Source organism: Vitis riparia, chromosome 13 (assembly GCF_004353265.1).
Source record: "Vitis riparia cultivar Riparia Gloire de Montpellier isolate 1030 chromosome 13, EGFV_Vit.rip_1.0, whole genome shotgun sequence".
NCBI classification, from domain to species: domain Eukaryota; kingdom Viridiplantae; phylum Streptophyta; class Magnoliopsida; order Vitales; family Vitaceae; genus Vitis; species Vitis riparia.
In genome coordinates this window covers 14,454,273-14,480,281 of record NC_048443.1, presented here as the reverse complement: position 1 = coordinate 14,480,281, position 26,009 = coordinate 14,454,273, and the positions used below count along the sequence as shown (strand labels likewise).

General features: G+C 35.8%; 1 protein-coding gene across 2 annotated transcripts; it reads left to right on the top strand.

Annotated features, from left to right (window-relative positions):
- The first annotated feature begins 870 nt into the window (after positions 1-870).
- LOC117929142 (vacuolar protein sorting-associated protein 60.2-like) lies at positions 871-21,054 on the top strand. Of its 2 annotated transcripts, XR_004653701.1 has the most exons (8): positions 871-1,012; positions 12,285-12,436; positions 17,637-17,730; positions 18,904-18,975; positions 19,064-19,175; positions 19,485-19,645; positions 20,599-20,830; positions 20,910-21,054. XR_004653701.1 is itself a non-coding variant. In XM_034849361.1 (7 exons), exons 1-7 carry the CDS (start codon positions 944-946, stop codon positions 20,650-20,652), a joined length of 714 nt encoding a protein of 237 aa, XP_034705252.1. In that variant the 5' UTR covers positions 871-943; the 3' UTR covers positions 20,653-21,044. The 2 variants fall into 2 exon arrangements, 1 of the variants encoding a protein (XP_034705252.1); XM_034849361.1 differs by having other exon boundaries at positions 20,599-21,044.
- The last annotated feature ends 4,955 nt before the right edge of the window (positions 21,055-26,009 follow it).

Here is a 26,009-nt window from a genome sequence, read left to right as displayed (position 1 = left end):
AAATTTAAATTATGTTTTTAATTTAAATTTATAATTTGAAACTAATTTCTAATTTTCAAATAAAATTTTAATTTTTAATAATTTATAAATTATATATTTATGACATCACTGGGTTTGACCGGTCTGACCAGTGAAACATGAACCGATAATTTTTCGATTCAATAACTGGTAGGGAATAACTAGCTTCTTAAATAAAAAATAAAGCTAAAATACTTTAAAAAAAATTATATTATTTATGGAAAAACACATATGTTGGAATTCAAAGTTTTAATATTTATAATTACATGCAAAAATCATAAATAGTTATATTAATATTATTTTAAGATAAAAATTCAAAGAAATATTTAGTTAAAAGGGATGAAATAATCCTCAAATTGAAAATCTAATCATTCCCATGTTCTGAAAAATAACCAATTTTTGACATAAATACCTTTTTTTATTTCAAGTATTATATGTAGTTTTAAAAGAAAGTGTTATTTTACAAGAAAATGATGATGATATTTTTGTCCAAATGATTAAAAAAAGGTGAAAGGTTAAATTCAAAATTGGTTTGAAAGACCCTTTTAATCAAATAACCCAATTCAAAAATAGGTATTATTATATTTTAAAGATGTTAAAAAAAATTCTATTTCAAGATCGTTAATTCAAAGTTAATTTTATTCAAATTTGAATTATTATTTGATAAATGAGCTAAATTTACGCTAAATTCAAATTCAATTTTGAATATAAGGGAAAAAAAAAGGGGGGAAAACTTCGAATGCAATTTTTTCTTAAATATTATTTGGTCAAAGATTCCGAACCAAAGCCGAGTAAAATCCATCATTTTCTTTACAAATTGTGGAAGTGAGGGAGTGAGAGAGGGTGAGAGGGTTTTTTTTTTATAGTGTAGGGTGATTGGATTGAAGTTTTGGGGAAATAGAATTCCGAAGCAGCAAAGAGGAAAATGAAGAGAGTCTTTGGGGTCAAGAAAGACAAAGAACCTCCTCCTTCTGTTCAAGACGCCACCGATAGGGTCAATCCCTCTCCACCTTTCACTCCATTTTCTCCCTTTGGATGCCGGGAAAACGTTACAGATTTTTTTTTTCATCACTAGATTTTCTTTTTTCCTTTCCCGTTTCTCGGCAGCCAAACGGAGGCTTCTTCAATTCAATTGTTTGTGTTGTTTGATGGTTCATGTTTGCCTTGATTTTAAATTAGGGCTTACCGTTGCATATTGAAGTAGTGCTTCTAATGCATGATTTTTTCATTTTAGGCTTTGTATGATTCGGATGGGATCCGAATCTGACCTTACCTCCGCTAGAATTAAAAATAGAATAAAATTGTATATGAAACTGAGATCGCCAGCTCCATATACTGTGCTCGTTGCTGCAGGAAAGTGTGGAAAAAAGTATATGGAAGACAAATGCGTGAGCACAGAAATTAGAGATTCTGGAAATTACAAGAATAATAGAGATCTTCCAAGATCAATAGGAAGTTGCAAATCAATGGCTAAACTTGTGACTTTGAAAACTGATTTGATGCCTAAATTTAGCCAGTTGAAAGTTGAATCTGTGTTGAAAACTATGATATTCTAAATGTTGCTTTACCTATATTTCCTAAGTCAGGTCAGGGGAGGTTTTGGGAAGAATCATGGCTTCTTTCAAGTACTGTGTCTAATCTCCTTTACTTATTCTAAAATATCCAATAAAAAATTAGTACTTATTGAATACATACATTAAATTTGTATGAAATAATGTTGAAATGGCTCCGAATGGACTGGATGTGAATGATGGAATAGGATGTTCTGATGGATAGTTTTCCTTCTGAACTGAACATTTTTCTCCACACACAGTGAATAATTATTCTTTGTTTTTTCCCTATCTTTCCCAAAGAAGAATTTATCTTATCTGAATGGGGTGAAACATTTTGGTTGAAATTGATTTTTTCAAGGCAAAATTTGTAGCTTTTTGTAAGATAGCAATTTGGTGATTATGATTGGAAAAACTAGAAAAATAGTTGCAAACAACATGAAACTAGAATTTTTATGTGTGGGCAATCTTTCCCTTGAAATCCTTAAGAAACTTGTTAACTACTTAAAAAGCTTGTTAACTGCAAAACTAAAGGACAATAAAAGGCACTTTGAGTGTTAGCCAAAAAAAATAAGCCTTCTGGTCAGGAATGTTGACATGGTGCTGGCAAAGAATTTTTGATTGATTTAGCTTGGCTAAAGGAGGAAGAAATGAATCGCATGGGACTTGGTCTTTGTCTTGTTCCCCAACAAAGCAACTTTGAGAGTGATTTTGCTTTTTATAGTGTTTGTCAAGTTTTATAACAATAGGTGATGTGATGTGATGTGATGTGTTCTTCCTTTTGAAGTTATAGTAATTACTCTTAGGTGTTCTTTTACATCTTGGCAACTGGGAGATAAGGCAACGCTTGCAACAAGTGTTAGGCTAATAATATTAAATGTTATGTAAAGTCTTGTGTGAAGGTAAAAGTAAAAAAAAAATGAAGGCACTTCTTTTTGTCCAACTTGGAGAGATTTTATTGCCAGTTGGGGGAGCTTAACGAAGTTTTGGAAGTTGGGGATGACAATGGGGCTAATATTTCGGAGACCTACTCTGTCCTATCCCTCCCATGGTAGAGTGAATTTGGAATAGACATGAATGGGTTAAAGACTGATTTGAGAACCGAATTGGGTTCACACATGAGTTTAGGTATTTTTCTGCACAAATTGCATATATAAGACTAAGTAAGTTAAAAATACTTCAATTTATTATTATTTTCATTTTCCCTTTCTTGACACATTAAATAAAAACTAAATTTACTTATAAAAATAACATATAAAATTTATAAAATATTTATTTATTTGTAAATTATATTTATTTTTTATATGATTATAATTTTTAAAAGAATAAAATTAAACAAGTGGGTGGATAGGGGAAATTCCCTTACTTGCTTTGATCCACCTTGCCTTGTTTAAAACTTTTTTGAGACGAGAATAGGAAGAGGTTTTAATAATCGGGACAAGGTTGGATATGGGTGACTTGCCTTGAGAACCTACACTATTAACATTCCTAGGAAGACATGCAATGGATGGAACAAAGACCTTATGAATTATCAAAGCATTTTAATGCTGAAGAAAAGTTTTTTAGAAGAGGCAAATCCTTTTGGTACCTAATTTCCTTCTAAAAGGATGTTGAGAGGGCTTGAACTCCCTTTTAGTAAACCTTATTGCCTCTAGATAGGCCTCTAGTAGGTGTTTTATGTAAAGGGAAATTGTGAACACAAAGGTTGATTGCCCTACCACAAATCTTCCCAGAAATGAATTTTGTCCCATCATTTACTATAAAGCAAATGTATGTAGAAAAATGTGGAGAATAAGTGCAATGGCTTTTAAAGGGTAATGGTGTGATCATCTGACTATATTATTGGCGTCCCATCGATTAGGACATGTCCTATGATATTTAAGATAACTTGATGCTAAGTGCAAAACTTTCCTTAGGATACCTTCAAAGCCACTTTCCTAATAAAGCTTGATTCCTCATAGCAATTTTCCCAAACCTTGACCCACTAAACTCTTTAGGCTTACACACTAGATCCTAACTAACCAAATGTACCCTCCCCAAAACCCAACCATAAAGATTCTTTTTGCATCTTTTCAATCCTTGAAGCTATTGATGCTAGAATCTTGGAAAGGGATAAGAAATAGCTTAGGATGTGTATCAAACAAGACTGGATTAGGGTAATTCTACTTCCTAGAGACTCTACCAATCATTGGATCCCAAAAAGAGATTAATTTCGGATTCTCCCTTAAAGGAAGACCCAAATACGTTAAAGGTCAATTAGAGACTGCACAATCAAAGCATTGAAGCAATCCTAGTAGTTTGCTCTTGACTAATGTTGATTCTAGAAAGAGTGCTCTTATTTAGATTGATCCTTAGCCTTGAAAGTCGCCTAAAAACCAACAAAATTTGCTTAAGATAATGTAGCTCTTCCAAGGAATGTTTGGAAAAAAAGATAGTGTCATTAACAAATTGTAAATAAGACACTTTAGTCCTATTTCTACCTACTAGAAACCCCTAAATAAACCTCTCTCCTTTGCTCTCACCATCAACCTACTTAAAACATCAACCACAATGGTGAAAAGAAAAGGGGAAAGAGGATCTCCTTTTCTTAAGCTTCCATGCACCTTAATCCAACCTTGGCATTTCCATTTACTAGGATTGCAAAAGTTGTTATAGACAAACATCTCCTCATTTAGGGCTTTCATCTTGAACTAAACCCTTTTCTTTCAAGTACGTGGTCCAAAAAACCCCCAATTAACATGATCATAGGCCTTTTCAAAATTGATTTTAAAGACTACCCTTTCCTCTCTTGATCTTCTTTGCTCATCCACCAACTTATTAGCAATCAAAACAAATCCAAAATCTGCCTCCCCTCAATGAAAGCACCTTGAGACATGAAAAATGGTATCTTGGAGGACTTATACACAACCGCCTTGAAAGTAACTTAGCTATGCTCTTGTATAAACTGGTAACCAAATTGATTGGTCTAAAATTTGGGATTCTGTTGGTTTAACTCTTTTTTAGCACTGGAACAATGAAGGTCACATTAATACTTGATTAATTATTCCATTATTGTGAAACTCTAAGAACGCCCTTAAAGATCGTTCTTAATCGTCTCCCAACACTCCTTATATAACGCAATGGTGAAGCCATCTAGGCGGGGGCCTTTTACTTGTTTAAATGCAACATAACATTGTGAATCTCCTCTTTTGAAAAAGGTGACCAGCCAATCAACATTCTTTGTTGAAATGGGAGACCAATCCAAGCCTATTATCCTCCATGAACCACTTAAAGGCTTGGAGAATAACTTCCCAAAGTGACATTTGATCTCCTTTGAAATGCTTTCAATGTTATCCAAAACTACGTTATCTTCAAACACCAAGGACTTGATGAACTTCCAATTTTGCCTACCATTGGTCACACTTTGAAAAAATTTAGAATTACAATCCCCTTATTTTATGTATTTCACCTTTTTTTTTTTTGCCTCTAGAACACATCTTCCTTTAACAATGCCTCTTCCATTTCCCTTTTCCTTAAGGCCCTTCTTACTGCAAGTTCAGGAGTTAGAATCCCTTCCTGTTCCTTCGCATCCAAACCAACAATGTCCGTGAGAATATTTTTCTTTTTCTCCTTTAAGTCTCCAAAAGACACCCTATTCCACTCTTTCGATTTTGACTTCACAAACTGTAACTTTTTCATGAATTAGTGACCTTCCCCTTCTTCAAACTGACACTCATTCCACCAACCATTGAAATTTTCCTTGAAATTTGAGTGAAGCAACCACATGTTTTCAAATCTAAAAGGCGTTGGCCCCTAGTTAAAAGGATTGATGTATATAACAATTGGACAATAATTTGATGTCAATCTGAGGAGTGCTTTTTGGATGCTTTTGAGGCAATCCTTGCTTCCACTCGCTTGAAAACAAAAATCTATCCAACCTCTTGCAAATAGGGTTTTCTTGCAAATTTGACCAAGTGAAAGAAGCATTTTTTAGAGGACCAATTAGCCCACTTTCCCTTATCAAATCATCAAAATCCCTCATGCTTAGGGTTAACCTAGAACCTCCCAACTTTTATGAAATTCTTCTTATAAGATTAAAATCCCCACAAACACTCCATTTCAGAAAAGTTATACAAAAAAGATCTTGAAGCTTTACCCAAAAGTCCTTTCTAATATGGGAAGTACTAGGACCATGAACCAAAGTGAGCTAGAAAAATCCTTCTTTCTCTGATTCCAACTTGATTGTTACTGAGAAATTGGGACAACCTTTAAGCATTTAAACTTCAAAGGATTGCTACCCCTCCCAAAGCCCCATTAGTTGGGAGAACAACCCACTCTTTGTTTCTGACCTTCCACACACTACCTACAAACCTCCTATCGCATGACTTCCTCTTTATTTCCTGCAACAGAACAACATTTGGATTTTCATGGCAAAGAAAATCCTTCACTACCCTTTTCTTTCTAGAACCAAGACCTTTAGTATTCCAACTGATGATTTTCATAATTACAAAAAAACCTAGTAAACACTAAAGAAACTAGAATCTAAAGAGGCCTAAAGACAACATAAGAGGTTTTGTTCTTTCTTCTAGAATAGATCTTTTTCCACAGAACGGGCATTGCTATTGTCCTAGAGAATGCCTATCTCACTGTATTTGACAATCTTGATTGAATTGAAGCCATTTTTGAAGGAGAGATGCCTTCAATATGGAAATCTTCCAACTAAGCGGAACATGATTCTAAGGGTAAACAATTCCCTGGGGAAAAGAGCTTACTAGGGTTGTTTTGAGGTAACTTGAGAAAAGAGACACCCTCTAACTCATGGCTAGGCTTAGCTACTAGGGATGCCACACCTTTAGGAAAATGACAACCAACATTTAAGCTAGAAGAGGAGTTGTTTTTTTTTTGATAAGTAAGCCAGAATTGTATTAAACTAGAGGCAAAAAGCCACACTGCATACAGGGGGTATACAATGTAGCTAAGGTCTTACAAGCAAAAAAGAAAGCCAAAAGAGCCTCACCACCCCTCAAGTGGAAGCTAACCACTCCAAAAAGCCTATAAGGGAGAGAGACTCCTCTCCAATATATAATCTAGCCCAGCTCCATAAATTACAAACAAAAAATTCTTGAGTTTCTGAATATCTAACACCCTCCCCCCCCCCCCCCCTCTCTCCCCTTAAAGGTTAATCTATTCCTTTCCTTCCAAACCGTCCAAAAAATACACAACGGGATGGATTTCCATATCTTTTTCATTTTCTTCCCCACAAAAGGGCCCTTCCAGTAAGTTACGACCTCCTTTACAGTTTTTGGAAGGACCCACTGAACACCTAATAACCTAAGGACGATATTCTACAAGACTTTGACCACTATACAGTGTATAAAAATATGATTTACAGTTTCTTTTTCACACTCACGCAAAAAACAACAATTAGGGAGCTGCCACCCTCTTTTTTGGAGCCTGTCAAGAGTAAGCACCTTCTCCCACGTAGCCTCCTAAGCAAAGAATGCAACTTTGGTTGGAACTCCATACACCCAAATACAACTTGTCGGAAAAGCGGTGTCATTGGGGTTGGCCAACAAGCTGTACGCTTCCTTAACCCTAAACTATCCATTTCTTTCTCCCTTCCAAAAAACTGAGTCTTCTTCCAAAGAAGGCCTATGATTCCTCAAAACATGGAGCAAGTCCCTTACCATGTCCAACTCCCAATCATTAAAATCCCTAAAAAATCTTAGGTTCCAACCTTCTTGTCCAAAATTCTGGTCCCACATCTCCTCCATCGTAGCATTCCTACGAACAACCATGGTAAAGAGATGAGGGAAGTTTTGGGATAGCGCTGCACCAATGCACCATACATCAATCCGGAATCTGATTTTGGTGCCCTTCCCAGCTATGAGCACCATATTATCCCAACACCAATCAGTTTCCTTCAAGATCTCCTTCCAAACCCCTACTCCGAACGCCCCATTAGCCTTCTTTGTCCTCCAACCAAGACCCTTTTGCCCATATTTCGCCATGATCACTTATTTCCAAAGTTTGTCTTTATCATAAGCAAACCTCCATATCCATTTACCAAGCAAGGCTTTGTTCAAAAGGGCTAGCTTCCTTAAGTCTAATCCATCCTTATCCTTATCCGCACAAACCACCTCCCAATTAACTAGATGAGCTTTCCTCTCCAAGTTTCCCCCTCCCCAAAGAAAGCTAAAGGAGGAGTTGTTGAGCCTTGAAGGACCGACTGACGAAGAAAAGGGACAACAAATAGATCTTAAAGGAAGGATCGAAGAAGGCACATAATAACTAGGTGAACAAGGAGAAGTGGCAGTGGTTAAGGGAGAAGCAAACAAATTGATAGTCCCATCTAAAGACTGGTCCTTAACAGTGGAGAGAGAATTAGAAGTCTACACTTAGGCTTGACACCCATCGTGGAGAACACCGCCTTTGCCTTTATCCCCTCTTGAAGCTTCCCTTAATAAAAACGATTTAAGGTTCAAAACTCCTTCAGCCTCAGTCACATCTAGTTCTTTTGATGATTTTGTTGTACCCAAACAGGTGATGTCTGGACCTCCTTTCCCAAGGATATCTCACTCTTTAACATGAACTATCTCTCTTGATGAAAAAAATCTTTGTTCCCTTCTGCACACCCAACCATTGAAAGTAGTGTTGTCATCATAGGAAGGTAGAGGCAAACTTCTCACTTGCATTCAAGCCAAACTCTTGCCTGGGCTTGGGAAGAGTCGCATTGGCTTGACTATGGAAGGCTGGGGCATCAATGCACAAAGAGTGAAGCTATGGGTCTTTGGGGTAGTATCCTTTGACCCGTCAACCCCTGGTAGTAACATGTCCAAATTGCAACAAGAGCCCTTATTTGTAGGGCCTTCCAAGCGGTCTTGCCTCTTTGAAGAAAAGGAAAGGGGCCCAAAGCCTTTTCCATAATGCGGGCCTCCTCTAGAAATGACCTTGCTTGCATTAGGTGGATTAGGCTTGCTTTCACTTTACTTATTTCTGTTATCTGGTTGGACTTTGGAGAAGCTTGGGCTTTCTTTCACAATTGGGCTTGACTTCCCCCAGTCTAAACATCCTTCCCCCTTAAATCCACAAACTGCTTTATGGTTACATTTGAATTTGAAATGATGTTTGAAACAAGAGAAAGTGGATGACAATCGTTTTCCATCCTCTCCCTAGCTCTGCCATGTGTCCCCAAAACCTACAAAGGGCCTTTTTGCATGCCACCACCCATCGCAACCAACTTGCCTTTGCAACAAGTTGACTCAAGCCTCCCTTGCAGACCTCCTTCCTCTTCGATAACTGAAATTGACACCATGAAAATCCACTCTCCATCTTTGATCTCCAATAATGAAGTTAGCATGACATTTAGATTCTTCTCCACTCCCAATATAGCTTTTGATAAATCTACCAGCTTTAAAGTGTGTCTATCTATATCTGTATTCCCCATGCCTTCATCACTTGTTTGAAATGGATCTTTGACCATAAATGGAAAGGTAGATCCCTTAGTTCAATCCATCCCCATTTGAACTTCCCGTAGATTTTGGCGTTTTCTCTTGGTGACTATCTTCTCAAGATAATACTAAGACCACCCCTCATAGTAATCCTCCCTTGCTCATGAAGCCAAATGGCCCTTTAAGAGGAATCCACAAAGAACAACCCTTTGAAGGACAAAAACAGGGTTATTGACACCATACCCTTGCATACCAATCTTTTGGCGATCCCTCTACCTACTTCCTCCCAATCTTGTATCCCAACCTTGCTTTCACAAATGACTCTCTAGCCCACTTTCCCATTAGAATTGTAACACCTTTCCTAGTACCCCCTAGGACAACAACACTCACGAAGGACTGCTTACCCCTACTAGAAACCTCCAACAAAACCTTCTCATCAAACTTGGGCTCATCATGTCTTCCTCTAGAATTATCATCGACTTGGTTTTTTGATTTGTAACAAATTTCGACACCTTCATGAATCTACCTCTATTATTGAAACAAATCTCTAGGAGATGGGTCCTAGTTTTTCCTTTGAACTTCCATTGAAATTCATATGCCTTTCCAACTCTGATGCCTACTTCAACTATTCCAAAAACAAAACCATTTCTTCTCTTTCAAAACCCAAAGAAACAGTAAAGCCTCCACTTCTCTTTGTAATGGAAAACCACCTCCCCCCATGAGAACCTTCAAACCTCACCTCAAAAATCTTCTTTTCCATCACTGCTAACTCCATCATCCTTTGATTGAATCTCATTTTTTGAAAACTGGCATAGGCAAAGTTGCGGCTAACTGCTTTCCATTGTACATGGAAAACTATTTGTAGATAGACTTGGATAATTTGTGTCCTATTTATGATGACAAGCCATGAACACAATAGATGTTCTCACAAAAAATTTCCTTTGCAAATAGAATTCATCAAGCCAAAATTTTGTTCTTTTATCATTGCCAACCGTAAAACTTGTTCTGGCCCTAAAGGGTTCCTAACCTCCTCTTATTGCCTTCCACAAGTCGACACCATAACCCTCTCTCTCATCAAGAGAGCACCAACCTTTACGTTCTTCCCCAAACTTTCCCACTATAACCCGTGTCTAGAGGAAGTCCCTTTCCAAAGCAAATTTCCAACACCATTTCCAAGCAAGGCTTTATTAAGAGAGGACAAGACCCTAATACCAAGCCCTCCCAATTTCTTGTCTTTGTAGACGTAAGACCACTTAACTAAGTGAGGTCTTCTCTTGAGGCTCCTCCCTCCCACAAGAAGTTCCTATGCATTTTTTCCAATCTAAAAGCCACCATTTTAGGAATGACAAGAAGAGACAAAATAGATGGGCACTTTGTCCAATTGCAGTAGCACTTTGTCAAAGATTGTTTTGCTTAACCAATCTTGAATGGGTTTCTTCTAGAGATATATAAAAAATGATGGGAATCTCCTTTAAGGGCTTTGGAAGCCTTTCCAAACGGGAAGATTCTTTGGCAGGTGGTCTTATTATCCTTGACTGAGTCTATATGGTTGGAGAGGAATGCAAGGATTTTTCTAGGATAGATGGAGATCTATGGATGCCATTTGGGACTTGATTTCTTTTTGTCTTTCCTTCAGACCTAAGTCACCAAGCCTTTTGCGGATATTCATTTGTTTTCTTTTTTTAATGTTGGATTGGAAAAGTGTTTGCTTTTCAAACTGGTTGAGGAAGAAAGTTATGTTTGGTTGGTCACTACCTCCAATAGGTTCAATAAGCTTAAACTTTGATGAATGTTCCTTGGATAACCCTAGTTATATTGGTATTGGAGACGGGATTAGAGATCACTCTAGTACAGTGTTGAGAACCTTCTCTAAGTAGGCAGGTGTAGAGTTGTCTATTAAAGCAAAGATTTTAGCATTGTTGGAGGGTTTGCTATAGGTGAAAATTTTAGGCCTCTCCACCCTAACTATAAAGGGAAATTCTGCTACTGTTATATCTTAGGTCATTAATAAGGAAAGTGGTTCATGGAAGTTTGACAATTGGATGTACGAAATCATAGATGTTGATGAGTTGGGTTGTTCCCTCGCTTGGGTTCCCCATTTGGCCAATCAAGTTGTAGACCAATTAGCTGAACAAGGAGCTAAGCATGTGGCCTCCTTTCTCGGAAGACTTTCTTCCCCTTGAGCATGCTGTATTTCTCTTCTTTGTACCTTAGATTTTTTACTTGGAAGGTCAGACTAGTTTTAGTGCAGCTTTACACTTGGTTACTTTATAACCTTTTTGTTCTTCCTTAAAGGATTGCTTGTCCTTCTTGTATTTATCCCTTTTTAGATAAATGAAGGTGTTTGTTTCTGTTCAAAAAGAAAAAGGAAAAGTACACAAATCTGGCTCCTAAAGGGAAAGCAAGATTTTTAACAAGTAAAAGACCAATTGACAAGACAGGTTGTTAAGGCCTAGGAAGAAATAGTCAGTGGTCTATGTATGAATTTAATGGAGGGGCTTCTTTCTTGGCTAAAAGCCCCATCTCTGAGTCACTGGATCTAGAAATTCAGTGAAGGAATCCATTGAGGAAAAGATGGGAGTGGCCATGTCTCTTAAATGACAAAAGAACAGGAGCGAGTATACCCATTATTAAAAAATTTGATAGCATCATTGCCATCACATTATGCAGTTGAAGAGTTCACCCCCATGCCAATAGGTCCAGATTGCAGAAAGGTGATGCTACATTCTGCCTTATTGATCTCTACAGACTATATTCAATCCCAATTTTCCTCAGCCTTCCTAGACAATATCTGTTAAGTTCCCTAGAAATACTTCAGATCTGGAAAATGAGGTTAAATTAATGTCAAATTTATGTGCTACAAATGTAAGTGCAAGATGAACTTCCTTTGCTGCAATGATAGTGCAGTTATCCTGTTCTCTATTTAGATTATTAATTCATCGTACATTAGAAGGCTAGTTGAAATGATAATTGTTTGTACCTTTTGGTTGAGGTAGTTCTTTAATTTTCATTTCCTTACATTTGACAAATTTTGTTGAAATGATTTAATTGGGCACTAAACATATGATGACTATAAGCTTGTAAGATTTATTTATGTTTATTTTCTGTGGTTGGCTGCCTAAAAGATTTTCTATCACTTAAAATTATCGCTAAATGATTTGTTTTCTGCTCTATAGCTCTGTACTAAAATGATGTTTGATTATTATGTTGTGGCCTATATTGCTAGGTTATTTATTTATCTATTTATTTTCCTGAACTGATGCTTAAATTATTTATAACTTTACAGATTAATAAAAGAGGTGAAACAGTGGATGAGAAGATCAAAAAGCTTGATGCTGAACTTAGTAGATATAAGGAACAGATCAAGAAAACACGACCTGGTCCAGCTCAAGAAGCTGTTAAAGCTAGGGCCATGAGGGTTCTCAAGCAAAAACGGATGTATGTGCTTCTTTAGATCTTATTGCCTCTTTATGCAGTTGTATTGAAAAATTTATTGATTTATATATGATAGTGCCTCTTGAAACTGCACCCATGGTGAATGGAATTTTTATTAGCCTTGAACATCAAATTTCATTTAGTTTTGGAATGCTATAAAGACACATTTTCTAGGAAGGACCTAAGCCACCCCAAAAGTAGAAAATACCAAAGACCAAAGTCTTGATGGCCATCCCCATGTATTTGATGATGATATGTTGATTCTTCTTGCTGCTTGCAAAGACCACCAATTCACTAAAGCCCACCATCTTTTCATGATGATAAATTGTTAGAATTTTACCCAAAGTTGCCTCCCAAGCATAGAAACTAACCTTAGATGGTATCTCAACTAAGAATATGTATGGAAGGACAAAAGACAAAGGACAAAGGACAAAGGAACTTCATAACACAAAGACTTGGTAGTGGGACTTGACTGAGAATATGCCTTTCCTGGATGCCTTTTGTGCCAACTTATCAACAGAGTTGACTGACCCGAATGAAGTCCAAATCAACGGGTGCAGAGATTTTTGCATCATCTCCCAACTCCCAATGAAAGAAACTTATGCTATAAATCTTAAATTCCTGCAGGTCATCATATTAGCCCATGTCTCTTAACAATTCACCACCCATGTGTCTTTGTGAATAGCTAAAGCAAAAAGCACCTAAAGCAATCCTTTAACTTCATTTCTCCATGCCATTTGTTTGTCTTAAATTTGTTGTTTGACCATTACAGTTGGAGATGCTAGTTCTTGCTTGAAAATCATTCTAACCTCTACTAATCACCTTCTAGAGGCTACAATTAAACCTACCATTGTGGAGCACCAACCCCTTGCCATCTCACCATACTTCCTTGCAATGATTCTCCTCCAAAGGCAAGCACGTTCATAAGAAAATCTCGATTGCTCTTTCCCAAGCAACTCCTTTTTCAACATTGATAACCTTCTAGAGCTACCAAGTGTTTGTTTTTGGGCTATTCATCCACTTAAAAAGGTCACAAATGTTATCATTAACAAAAAGATAATATGTCGCCATGGATGTTACATTTGTAGAAAATCAAACATACTTTAAGACACATACTTTAGGGGGAGAGCAAAATAGCAGAAGATAGGTGGTGGGAGTGTAATCAGCCTTTTTACCTTATAGCCCCATGCGGAGTGCTACTTCTGATTCAATTACAAATACTGGTCCTGATTCCAATTCTAGTACAAGTAAAAATTCTGGTACTTGTCTCTGATTTTCTGGTACTGGTACAAGTACACATTCTGGTACTCCTGGTTCCAATTTTGGTGCAAGTACAAATTATAATCTCAATGAGTCTTGGAGTCATGATTCTCATGGTCAAAATCAATCCATCCAGTCCATTAAACCTATTGAGACCTCAAGTAGAGCAAAGTCTCTAAAGTCTAAGAATGAGAGGCCTGAAACTCTTATCTCCAATGTGTATTCTAGGAGGAAGACTTCTACAATCACCTTACACGTTCCAATCTTTGACATTGTGATAGCTGATGAAAATGGAACTCAAGCTTTTGATACTAATGTTGCTTTGAATTTGCCTATTGCCATTGGGAAAGGATTTAGGATCTACACCCATCATTGTATCTCTCAATCTGTTTTTTTCAGCATCTTTCACCTCAATTTTAGGCTTTCCTCAGTCAAACATCCTCTCATGAAGTTCTTCTACCATCTGAGAAGTTGTTAGGCTAAATCCATGGGGTAAGGCCATGGATGAGGAAGTGAGAGCCTCAGAAGAAAAATGAGACTTGTGAGATAGTGGAGCTCCCAAAAGTAAAGAAAACTATGGGGTACAAGTGGATCTTCAACATTAAATACAAAGCCAATAACACCTTGGAGAGATACAAAGCAAGATGGTTGAGGCATAAAGAAACATATGACATTACTTACCAGGAGACTTTTGCTCCAATAGCCAAAATGAACACCATTATAATTCTATTTTCATTGGCAAAAATTTTGATTTGCCCTTACAACAATTTGATGTAAAAAATGCTCTCCTCCATGGAGATCTAGAAGAGGAAGTTTACATGGATATCCCTATGGGATATGAAAAGGAGTCATGGACAAATATGGTATGTAAAATAAAAAAATCACTATATGGTCTCAAGCAATCTCCTTGGACATGATTTCAAAGATTTATGAAAGCTATGGTGAAGAGGTTACTATCAAGGCCAAGGTGATCACACATACTTAGCTAAAGAATTCAAAGTCAAGGATTTGGGCAAGCTTCGATATTTCTTGGAATTAAGGTAGTTAGATCGAAGTAGAAATTATTGATTTCTCAATGGAAGTATATAGAGGATGGTTTACTTAAGGGAGATAGGTATGATTGGTATAAACCAATCGAGATACCTATTGAAGAAGATCACGGACTACGAGAGAAATCTAAAGGCTAACCAATTGACCAAGGCAACAACCAATGGATGGTGGGAAAGCTAATATACTTTTCACACACAATATTAGACATTGCATATGTTGTGAGTGTTTGTAAGTCAATTTATGCATGCTCTACTTAAATCCCACTTAGAAGTTGTATGTCAGATTTTGAGATATCTAAAGGCAACTCTTGGCAAGGGTGTCTTGTTGAAGAAGGGTAGAGAGTTGAAGTTGGAAGCTACACAAATGCAAACTGGGCTAGATCTAATATGGATAGACGGTTAACTATTAGATGTTGTACTTTTTAAGGAGGTAATCTTATTACTTGGAAAAAGTAAGAAACAATCAATAGTAGTCTGTTTAAGTACAGAAGTAGAATTTAGAGCCATGACACAAGGTAGTTGTGAATTTCTTTGGGTTAAGATCATACTTAGGGATCTCAATATCAAATTTCAAAAACCTATGATACTATATTGTGACAATAGAGTTGCCATCGACATAGCTTACAATTGAGTCCATCATGATTAAACCAAGCATGTGGAGGTTCACAGACATTTTATAAAGGAAAAGTTGATCAAGCGTGTAATATAGCTTCCATAGTTAAGGACTTTATAATTGTACAATATTATGTAGATCCTTAAATTTTGTTAGGATTAATTTGTTTCCTTTTTAGATTTGTTGTTTCCTTGTTTAGATTCTAGAGTCAAGAGTTTTGTTCAATATATAGCCTTGTGACAAGACCTTAGAATAAATGAGAGGAATTATTTTCTTTCATGTTTCTCTCTAACTTCAGCAGCTTCTTTGGAGGAACAAGCAAACTAACCTATGGTTGCTCCATTTTTTTGTCGTAAAACTCTAGAGATTTCATGCCAACAAGTGTTCAAAACTTAGAGAAAAAATAATGCAATATCCAGCTATTCTATATAGTGAGGCAGTTATGTGGTATCCCATTTTTTTCAACTTTGAACATTTTTAAAACATAATACCTGGCCCCATTTTAAGATTCTTTAGTAACTGTTACCACCTGTAATTACCAGCCCATGTAGCTAAGTGGTATCTGTTAGCTCCCATTGGTGTTGAGGATTCAATTCGTTTCACTAGGATGCATGTTGGTGAAATTGCCTTTGAGCTAGGTGAGTGGTTTCTCTTACTAGGAAAAAAATTTCTCTAAGAAAGAACTCCTTTCTCCTCAACCTACCACAAAAGAGGCCCCCTCCACATCTTTTTTTTCTAAAGGCCCACAAATGTGATACATGTGCCTCTAATGAGGATGAATCCCTGAGATTTACTCAAGAAAGGATTAAAAGAATTATTATTATTTTTTAAAAATCCTAAATAAATCTATCAAGGGTATTTAGGTAATTTTATAGTTTCTAGGTGTTATAATTAGTTAGTAATTCATATTTAAATTTTATTTAGAATTCTCCTTAAAAGAAGTTCTAAACTTTTTATTTTCTAAAATAATCTTTTTATCTTGAAGTTTCTATTTGAGTTTTAAAGTCTAGAAGTCTTCTATTATTAGAAACTTTATTATAAGAACTTTCTATAAAGTAAGTTTATAACGCTAAAAAGAAAGTTTATGATTTTCTTTTAATTTTTTTAGAAGATTTAATAGTTTTAAGGAAGGAATAAGAATCTTGATAGTTACTACATAAGTTAGGTTTACTTTTTCATAGTTTTATTCAAATTTCAGGATTTTCTAAAGCCTATAAATGAGGCTAATTAATATAAAACAGAATTAATGAACTGTTGACAATCAATAATGTTAAACTTTCGTTTGCATATGTTGCAATTCTTAATGGTTAAGCTCTATTGATTTTCTTCTAGGTGAGATTCCTAGGAGGTCTTAATGAGATTTTAAGGTTTTTGTCTCTTCATCCTTAATTTTTCTTCTCTATATTTATTGTACTTTCTCACTATTATTCCTTGTTCTTCTCTTCAAACCCTAGTTCACTTATTTGATTGAACTCATTTAGGGTTATCTTACATCGGCCACCCGTACTGTCTCTTCAATCTTTATATTGGAAGAAATATCCACTCTTACCATGTTTTAGATATTCAAGCCTTCATGTTTTTCTTGGAACAAAAGCAGTGAGAAGTTAGTGTTTTTCCTTTGATTGGTTGATAAATGATAACAATGATGAGTGATGATGGAAACAACAACAACAACAACAACAACAACTAGTGAGAAGATGGTGTTTTTCCTTTGATTGGTTGATAAATGACAACAATGATGAGGATGATGATGGTGATGACGATAATAATAATGTTACTATTATATATTTACTGTTGTTTGCAAAGTAGTGCCATGTTAAGTTTGGAATTAATGTATTCAGTGCCCAGAATTAATGTATTCAGTGCCCAGAGATGTAAAAATAAGTCTTTTTCTGACAAAATGTGCTTAAATCCACAAATTTTATATATTGACCTTAAATTGAACTATTTCATCTTTAGCACCCAAAGCTTCTTGCTTGATGAACTTTGGGAAACACACCCCGTTGCTGATGGTCCCTACCTTTTAGTTAATATGAAATTGAAATATTCGTGAAAATACACTTGCATGTGCTAAAGATGGAGGTTCTGTTGAGGTTTAAGGAATTTTTTGGACTTGTATTCTTCAGACATGCATGTGGATAGCATGTAATTATTTGGATTACCTGATACTTTAAATTATGATTGATGTTATTTTGTTGGAAGAAATTGTATGATTCTTATGTTTCCTCAACTTGTTCTATTAGAAAGATTTTATATGGCTTCCTCATACTGTTCTGGATAGGTATGAAGGGCAGCGTGATATGCTTTATAACCAGACTTTCAATCTTGATCAAGTTGCATTTGCTGCCGAAGGAATCAAAGATGCTCAACAGACTGTATGTGTTAAGGACCTGCCAGTTTTAATTTTAATTTTTAGAACTATTATAATTACCCTTTAAAAGGGCTCTTTTGGTGCATCTATGTGGTAGATTGCTCCCACAAACATCAAGATATGAGTACAGATTTGTATTCAATTTGAAATGTCATGCAGTACAGTTTATTTCTAAATTTAATTTCTTTAGAAGGTTCAAGCCTTTGGGAATATGAATGACTGGAATGAGAATGGAGGTGAACACAGCATCATGTGGAAGAGAGGAATCAAAATCCTAGAAGAGTTGGTTTTGGTTTCCATTAGAATGAGTTTTTTTATTCCAATTCTATTTCTAATAAGTAATGCAAACACAGTAATAAATGTGAACTGGAATGTATTTCCTGTTATTGTTCCCTATTCCAGCCTTCCGAACATGCCCTTAATCCTATCTGATCATTTGGAAATCTGGTCTGTGAATCTTTTTCATAATAAATTTTGACTGGGTAATAGATGTCTGTGGTGAGATGATATCCAGCATGGAAAATCCCACACCATAAGGCAATGTCATATGGGGACACTTTCTTTTGCTAAAATTCTTGACCAGTTTATTCTTGGGATTGTTTAGACAAATAGCACCTGGGGGGATATATTCAATATTTCCAGTAACGCATGCCTCAGGGTTTGTTCTGAACATGATGTTACCATAATACTTACTCTTTTATAGTGCCACAAACACAGTTGTTCAACAAGCAAACTTGGTTTTGGCCTTCTCTTTTTCAGATAAAAAACTGATTGTTAAGGTTTAGTCCATGCTATTTCTATTAGGGGTGTGTTGGGCCTATGCTGTATTCACCTTAAAATATTTGTTTTTCTTGTTAGCGCCCCAAGGGGCAAGGTTCAAGGCAATTCAGGCGGAGCTTAATATGTGCCCTGATTGGAACCTGCTGCCTACCTCATGAGAGGTAGGGAATGACCATTGGTCGCTAGAGGCATTTTTTGATAAATATGTTTAATCCATGTCCTTGATTTGCTTTGCACATCCTATTATCCATTTTAGGTTGTATAGTGATGGGTGCACTTGGGGCATTTTTGGGGGATTCAGATAGAACAGATTATAAATTCATTACCCATAAAAAATTTCTTTCACCTATTAAAAGGTTGAATTGGTTGTTCTGCTACTAATTGTCATGCTTTCTAGATGTCAGCTTTGAAATCTGCAAACAAGGAGTTGAAAGGAATGATGAAAACTGTGAAGATCGAAGACGTCGATGTCAGTAATCTCTTGTTGTCTTTCAAGCTGCCATATCTCTACCTTAGAGAAATTCTAATGTTGAATAGTTTATTCTTTTTGCCTGTAGAACTTGCAAGATGAGATGATGGACCTGATGGACATAAGTAATGAGATTCAAGAGTCACTAGGCAGAAGCTACAATGTTCCTGATGACATTGATGAAGAGGAACTCCTGGGAGGTATGCTCAAATATCATTTGAAGACTCAAATTCCATGAAAGCAGTATGCCATAAACATTTGTTTGAACTTTCCTTTTACTCTTTTGCTTCTTTGATGTGTGTAAAAAGTATTTCCTAGAAATAGTATTTAGAAGCAATTATTTCCATTTTTCTGTGCTTCACCTTCTTGGTTCTACATGGAATGATGGGAAATGATTTCACTTTCTAATGCACATCTTGTTTCCAAGAAATAGGCTGGATCTAGCAGCTGTTTAATTGCGTAAAAAAATCTGGTATTTGTATATTTTCCTTAACAGTTCTGCAATGCAGAGCTTGATGCTTTGGAAGTGGACATGGGAACAGAGATGGATGCTGATGGGGTGCCCTCTTATCTCCGACCTGACAAGGACCATGATGTGGAAGCTGAACTCAACTTGCCTTCTGCCCCAATAGGACATACAACAATCCCTGCGGGCAGATCAAACGTCCAGGTATATTTTCATCCACCTTATTGCAGATATGGTCTTTCTGTTGTGTCAAATTCATCCATTTTACTCTGAATAGACAACTCCTATTCAGTTGATGTTGCTGCTGTTTATGCTTTCATTGTACAGTGCCATGTCTTCACAGCTTCTAGTTTTGTTGAAGGCCTATTACAGACAAAAAGGATTTTTGTGTTCCTAGAGGAAATTAAGTAAATTTTTACAATTGGGATACGAGATTGCTGACTTGCTCCCACTCTTTTAGTCTTTCTGCCATTCCGAATGCTTATAGTAATAAAAAAAGAATAAAATATGATACTTTTTTTAACTATTTCTTTTTTATTATACATACTATATTGTCGGAGAAATCTTGTTTATGATCTAAAAAAATAGTAAACTTATTTTATGTTCTCTTTTATAGAAATTCATCAATGCAACTTTCATATGAGCCTTATATGAGTAATGTGTTGCATAAAGTCCTTGACACTTGGCAGTGGCTTAGAGTACTGTACTCATGACACTTTGTACCCCACAGAACACTGCTATGGTAAAATAATAATAATAATAATTATTATTATTATTATGTTAGATCATCTGATTTGAAACTTCTACATTTTTTAATAAAGATTAAAGAGTCCTGATAAAAATGGTAAGTCATATGGTCCAAGTCTTAGGTGGGATTTATTTTTGGTTCCTGTTATACGCAAAAGCTATGCACTTAAAGAGGGCTAAGGAACCACACAGAATCAGTACTTATTTGGCCATGCACTTGTTGAAGATGGCAAAGCTGTGTCAAGCTGTTTATTATGCATCATTTCTGATATAGCTTCTGAAGATTTGTTAGTATTTGAATGACTTTTTTTTTTTTTTTTTTGTGCACATATTGCTAATAGGAAAGCAGATTTCACCAAAGCAGTGTCCTACATTTATTTCTCATCTCATGTAGTCTCCTCCTGTGACAGGCTGAGGATGAACTTGGTTTACCTGCTGTGCCTCATGCATCTATTCGCAACTAGCATGGGAGCTGCTGGGCAGAAAGAAATTGCGCAGAATTTAATTTGATTTATGTTATTCAACTGATATCATGCGGAATATGGGGTTGGCTATTTGATAAATAAAAACTGATGCAGGCCTAATTTGGCTACAGACACAAGAAGGGGCATGTGTACAGGCAACTGCACAAATTTGATTGTGGTAATCTTTTTTTAATGGTTGGTTTGTTTTTCTGTTTCTTGTAATATTTACGGTGTTCAGTCATGCATGCTTTTTACAGTGCTGCTCCAGCTAACAAATCTGCACAGTTGTTTCCTTCTTAAAGCCTGGTGTTCGGTCAAATTCGTTTTGGATTGAAGATACTATGTGAGTGATAATTAGTTTGAACTATTATTTAACCAAACTTCTGTTTCTATAGGGGAGAATTTTGGACATCTATTAATTCTTATATATATATATACACACGAGTTACAAAACGACATAGGTAAATGTATATGATAAATTCAAAGTTGTCACATGGCATTAATTGATTTAAACAAACTAATGCCACGTGTCATTGGATGACGATTACAATAAATCTGAAGTTGCCACATTAATTTCACTCGTAAATGGATTTTAGCTTAAATATTAACAATTGAAATCTAATATCAAACTGATTTTTAATTATTTAAAAAAAATAAAAAAATAAAATTATAATGTTAAGAGAGAATTGAAGCCACTTCAAATATGGCAAAGTCTAAGCTTTTAGAACAAGTGTGGCGTTGGGGAGAGCTTACGTTCAAGTTCGTACTTATATTCAAAGTTTCTAAAACATCAAGATTTAAGATTTAGAGTTTTTCAAAGTCCAAAGAATTGAGATTTTCTCAAAATTTGAGTTCAAAGGTTGGGATGTTTTCAAGCTCTAAGTTTGAAGAATTGAATTTTGCACAAGTTAATTTCATATATTTTTCCTTATTTTCCCTTAATTCCATAAATATATCAATCTATCTTTCTTATCTATCTTGCACAAGGGGATGCTGAAAGAGTTGCACAGTTAGGATTGGCTTTGCCTTCAACAAGGGTACTTCTTTCTTTGGTTATCCTCCCTTTCTTGCACCTTTGGGATTGGTTCTCTTTCTCTACCTTGCACAATTGTACAAGTTATTAGTGTCTAAATGTGTATCCTTGAAAGGGATAAATGGTGTGATGTAGCTATAAGAGGCACTAATCACTATCTTTAGCTTAAATATGTCATAGAAACCAAGTTTGTGGAGTAATGTGTTATCTTGAAACAAAAAGGTAGGAAAGAGAAGTGAAAACAATAAAATCCAAGCAAGTTTAGCAACAAAGTTAGAAGGAGGGCTCAATTAAGCTCAAAAGGGACATTTGATGCTTGTGGAGGAGAAAAGAATCAAGGTCAAACAAGTAAATCAAGCAAAGATTAAGAGAAGTAGCAAAAGGAGGCTAAGGAGAAGCAAAAGATGGAGATTGAATATGGAGAATCTAATTAAGCAATGTATGCAACAAAAAGGGAAGATAAATGAAGGGTAACAAAAAGAGAAGATAAATGAAGGGTAACAAAAAGAGAAGATAAATGAAGGACAACAAAAATTTAGTGCTTGAACATAACAGACTATATCCAATATCAAATCCACCTTGAGTTATAATAAAAAAAAGAAAAAAGAAAAAAAGAAAAAAGAAAAAAAAAGGAAAAGTAGATCCCTAGCTCAACCATAACAAAATCCAATGAGAGCATTTGAAGTGACTAAGCTAGGAAGAAATGAAGAGATCAAGGCATTAATCGTGTTATGGAGTCGAAGAGAGTTGAAGAAGCCAAAATAGAAAGTGATAAATGATAGACCAATTTAGCAAGATAATTCATCTTTGGGTGAGACTAAGGAATTTGATAAGGAACCAAAGAAGAAGGAAGAGGAAACTTCAGTGGAAAAAGAAAACATTAAATCTACTAACTCCTTACCTTTTCCTACAACAATTAAGAAGTAGAGAATGGGAACCAAGACCAAAAAATGTTGAAGGTCTTGATGCAAGTAAAAGTTAATGCTCCTCTTTTAGATATGATTAAGCATGTTCTAGTTTATCCTAAGTTCATTAAAGACAAAAATAATTAAGAGAAAAATAAAGACTAGAAAGAGGGAATTTCTTATTGACTAGGTAATGCAATCATTGAGAATAAAACTCTAGCAAAATACAAGGATCATTGTTGTTCAACTATCTCAATTCAAATAGGAGATTCTTACGTGGAGAAAGCACTATTAGACTTTGGAGTTAGTTTTAATATACTATTATATGCCATATATAAGCAACTAGGGTTGGGAGAGCTCGAGGCTATTGCAATCATGTTGTCCTTAGTTAATTGCTTAATCAAAGTATCTAGGAGAGTAGTGGTTCAACCTAAGAAGAGAAGTCCAGTCAAGCTTCCCCAGGAGCAACATCAATTTTTGGTTCCATTCCGGGGAAAGTTGCTATGACTTTGTATATATATATATATATATATATATATATATATATATATATATATATATATATATATATATATATACTTCCTTCACTGCACTCACTCCTCTCCAATTGTACCTCAAGCTAAATTGAGGCAAAGTTATCCTTGTGTTTCTTTTAGCTTTGTTTTTATATACATACATACATACATACATACATACATATATATATATATATATATATATATTGTTCTTCTAAATAAGAAACATAGCTAAAGGAAACTCAAGCTTCACTAGATGAAGGTAGTCGAGGTCTCAACTCTTAAGTCCACCCACCTACAAGGCCCTGACCCAACATATATATATATATACTTCCTTCGCTTCACTCACGCCTCCCAACTGTACCTCAAGTCGAATTGATGTAAAGTTATATATATATATATATATATATATATATATAAATAAAAAAGCTAAAAGAAAACAAGCTTCACTAGAGGAAGGTAGTCATAGTTTGAACTCTTAAGTCCACCCATCTACAAGGCCTTGACCTAATGCTTGTAGTGCATGACTCAGACCAAGGTTTTACAACCATGAAAATAAGTTCTAGTTGAGATGAAAATCAATTGCCTCAACAACAGATCAACTGGGTTTGATTGCTCTTTTGTGGGTCCTTGCAGTCAGATGATTCAGATGGGTTATTTCTCATGTCAAAAGGGCCTATTTATGGTTTATTAGGCTAACAATGGAGAAACGCCAACATGGAACTTTAGTTGTGTGGTTTGCAACCCTAATAATCCAAACTACATATCCTCATTTCTTCTCATGGATACTCCTTTTGGTCCTTGTAGCCATGACTTGTTTAAGTGGAAGCTCCTTTTAATCCTCGCCACCACTCGCTCAAGAGAGACCATGTTCAACAATAAACAACTAAACTAGGGGTAGGATAGTTTAGGAGTTGAAGGTTGTAGCTGTTAGGATAGAGCCCTTGAAAGCATGACATAATGTAATAAATTTGGAATTCATTATTTTTTTAATGGTGTTCTAGTTTTACTTTTATCTATCTTTATTCCATGTATTATACTCTATGAGCATTCTTGCCTGTATCTTTTGCATTGTACATGACTTAGGTGCATTAGGAGTTGCATAAAAGATCTAAGTCATGGGTTCCTTGCAAATAGAATACTTGTTCATAGTCGGTTCATGGGCCTAGGCAACCCATTAAAGGGTGTAGTGCACCACTTCCTAATTGGAGGGATGACTGGTCTTGGCTATTAGGATAGATTTCCCATGGTGAGTACACTAGTGTGTATGGTTGCACATTAGATAGGACCTATGGTGAGTTATGACTTAAGGCTATCAAGTAGTCATGACTCCACCAAGTTGCTTCATTGTATTATCTCTCAACTTTGAGAGAATATTGAGCTTGTACTAAAGTTAGTAGTTGCTTTGACCTACGGGTGAGATCCTAAGTTGATCATATATTCCCTATGGATTGGGTCACTATTCATGGAAGCCTATAGCAATAGGTATTCTCAATAAAGGCACCATGATATCTCTTAGGATTGAGATAGTGTGTCCCCTTGGAGGATCCTAAGGAGGTGAATTCATGAAAACTATGGCCATAGTAGTTCCTTAAGTGAAACTTGACATACGCTCTTTGAGAGCTAAGATATGTCAATTAAACACACATGGGAGGATCTGTAACTTAAGTATAGTAGAGGTAGTCTTGAAAGGCTGATAGCTTTCATCTTGTTAGACTACGAACACTAGTTCATAGAGAGACTAAACATAATGGATAGCAGGTTATGGACTCGAGCACTTGGTGTCTCGTTGTTATTTATATAGGATATTGGAGTTCAGTTGATTATCTGTAGTGGGATATTGAATCAACTTTAGAATTGGATTATGAGGGAGCTAGTATTCCTATAGGTCCTAGTGGCCCCTGCTTTAAGCTCATATACCTTGTTGGCATGGGTTAAGAAGGTCAAATTGACACTAGGTTCACTTTTGTGCATAAGGGCATTTTGGTAATTATGCAAGGATGCATAGAGGTAAGTGACCAAGGTCTCTGGATTGGGCTAATTGATTAATTAGTGGGGCCTATTGGGTTAATTAATCAATTAGAACCAATTTTGGGCTAGATTAAGTGACCCAAGCCCATGTGGGCTCAAGTCACTTTAGTCCACTTAGGAACCTTATAAATACCCCATAAGGGTTAGGGTTTCTATAGCTTTTGTCTTCCACCATCCAGAGAGATAGAGTGACATAGCCTCCACCCTCCTTTCCTCCCTATAGGAAGTGTGCCAAGATCAAGGTTTGAGTCATCGGGCAGAAGACTTCGGGTTTACGAGACTTCTATGATTTCGATCTTCTTTTTCACCATGTGGATTTGATTCGGGAACATTCAAATCTAAGGTATGGTTTTCATTAGCACTTTCTGAATTCTTTTAAAGTATACAAATGTTATTTTCTGCCGTGCATAGGATTAAGAAAAAACCTAGGATAGTTATGCATATTCCTAACTTGATTCGGACTTGGGAAACAAAGAGATCTGGGTTTTTTTTCCATCAATTGGTATCAGAGCCATAGATTTGTAATTGTGCTAGAACCATTCTAGGGTGTGCTAACTTGTTTTTACAGGTTTTTTTTTTTTTCCCATGACCCTAGGGATAATTAATGTGCGTTCTTTATTATGATCTTTTTATAATATGATGGTTATAATCGTGATTGCTTTTTATTGGGGATGTAATAATTGCTTAGATTGATTTTTACTTTTCCTAGATGGGTTGTAAGCCTCATAAGAGACATAGGATTTTGTTCTTTTGTAAAAATCCCTTTTTTTTTTTTTTATTATCTTATCAAGTCCTTTACTTCTAATGCCTAATCGGGTTATGCAAGCATTGTGAAGGATTATGGAGTCTTCCCATCCCTCATAGTGTATCTTG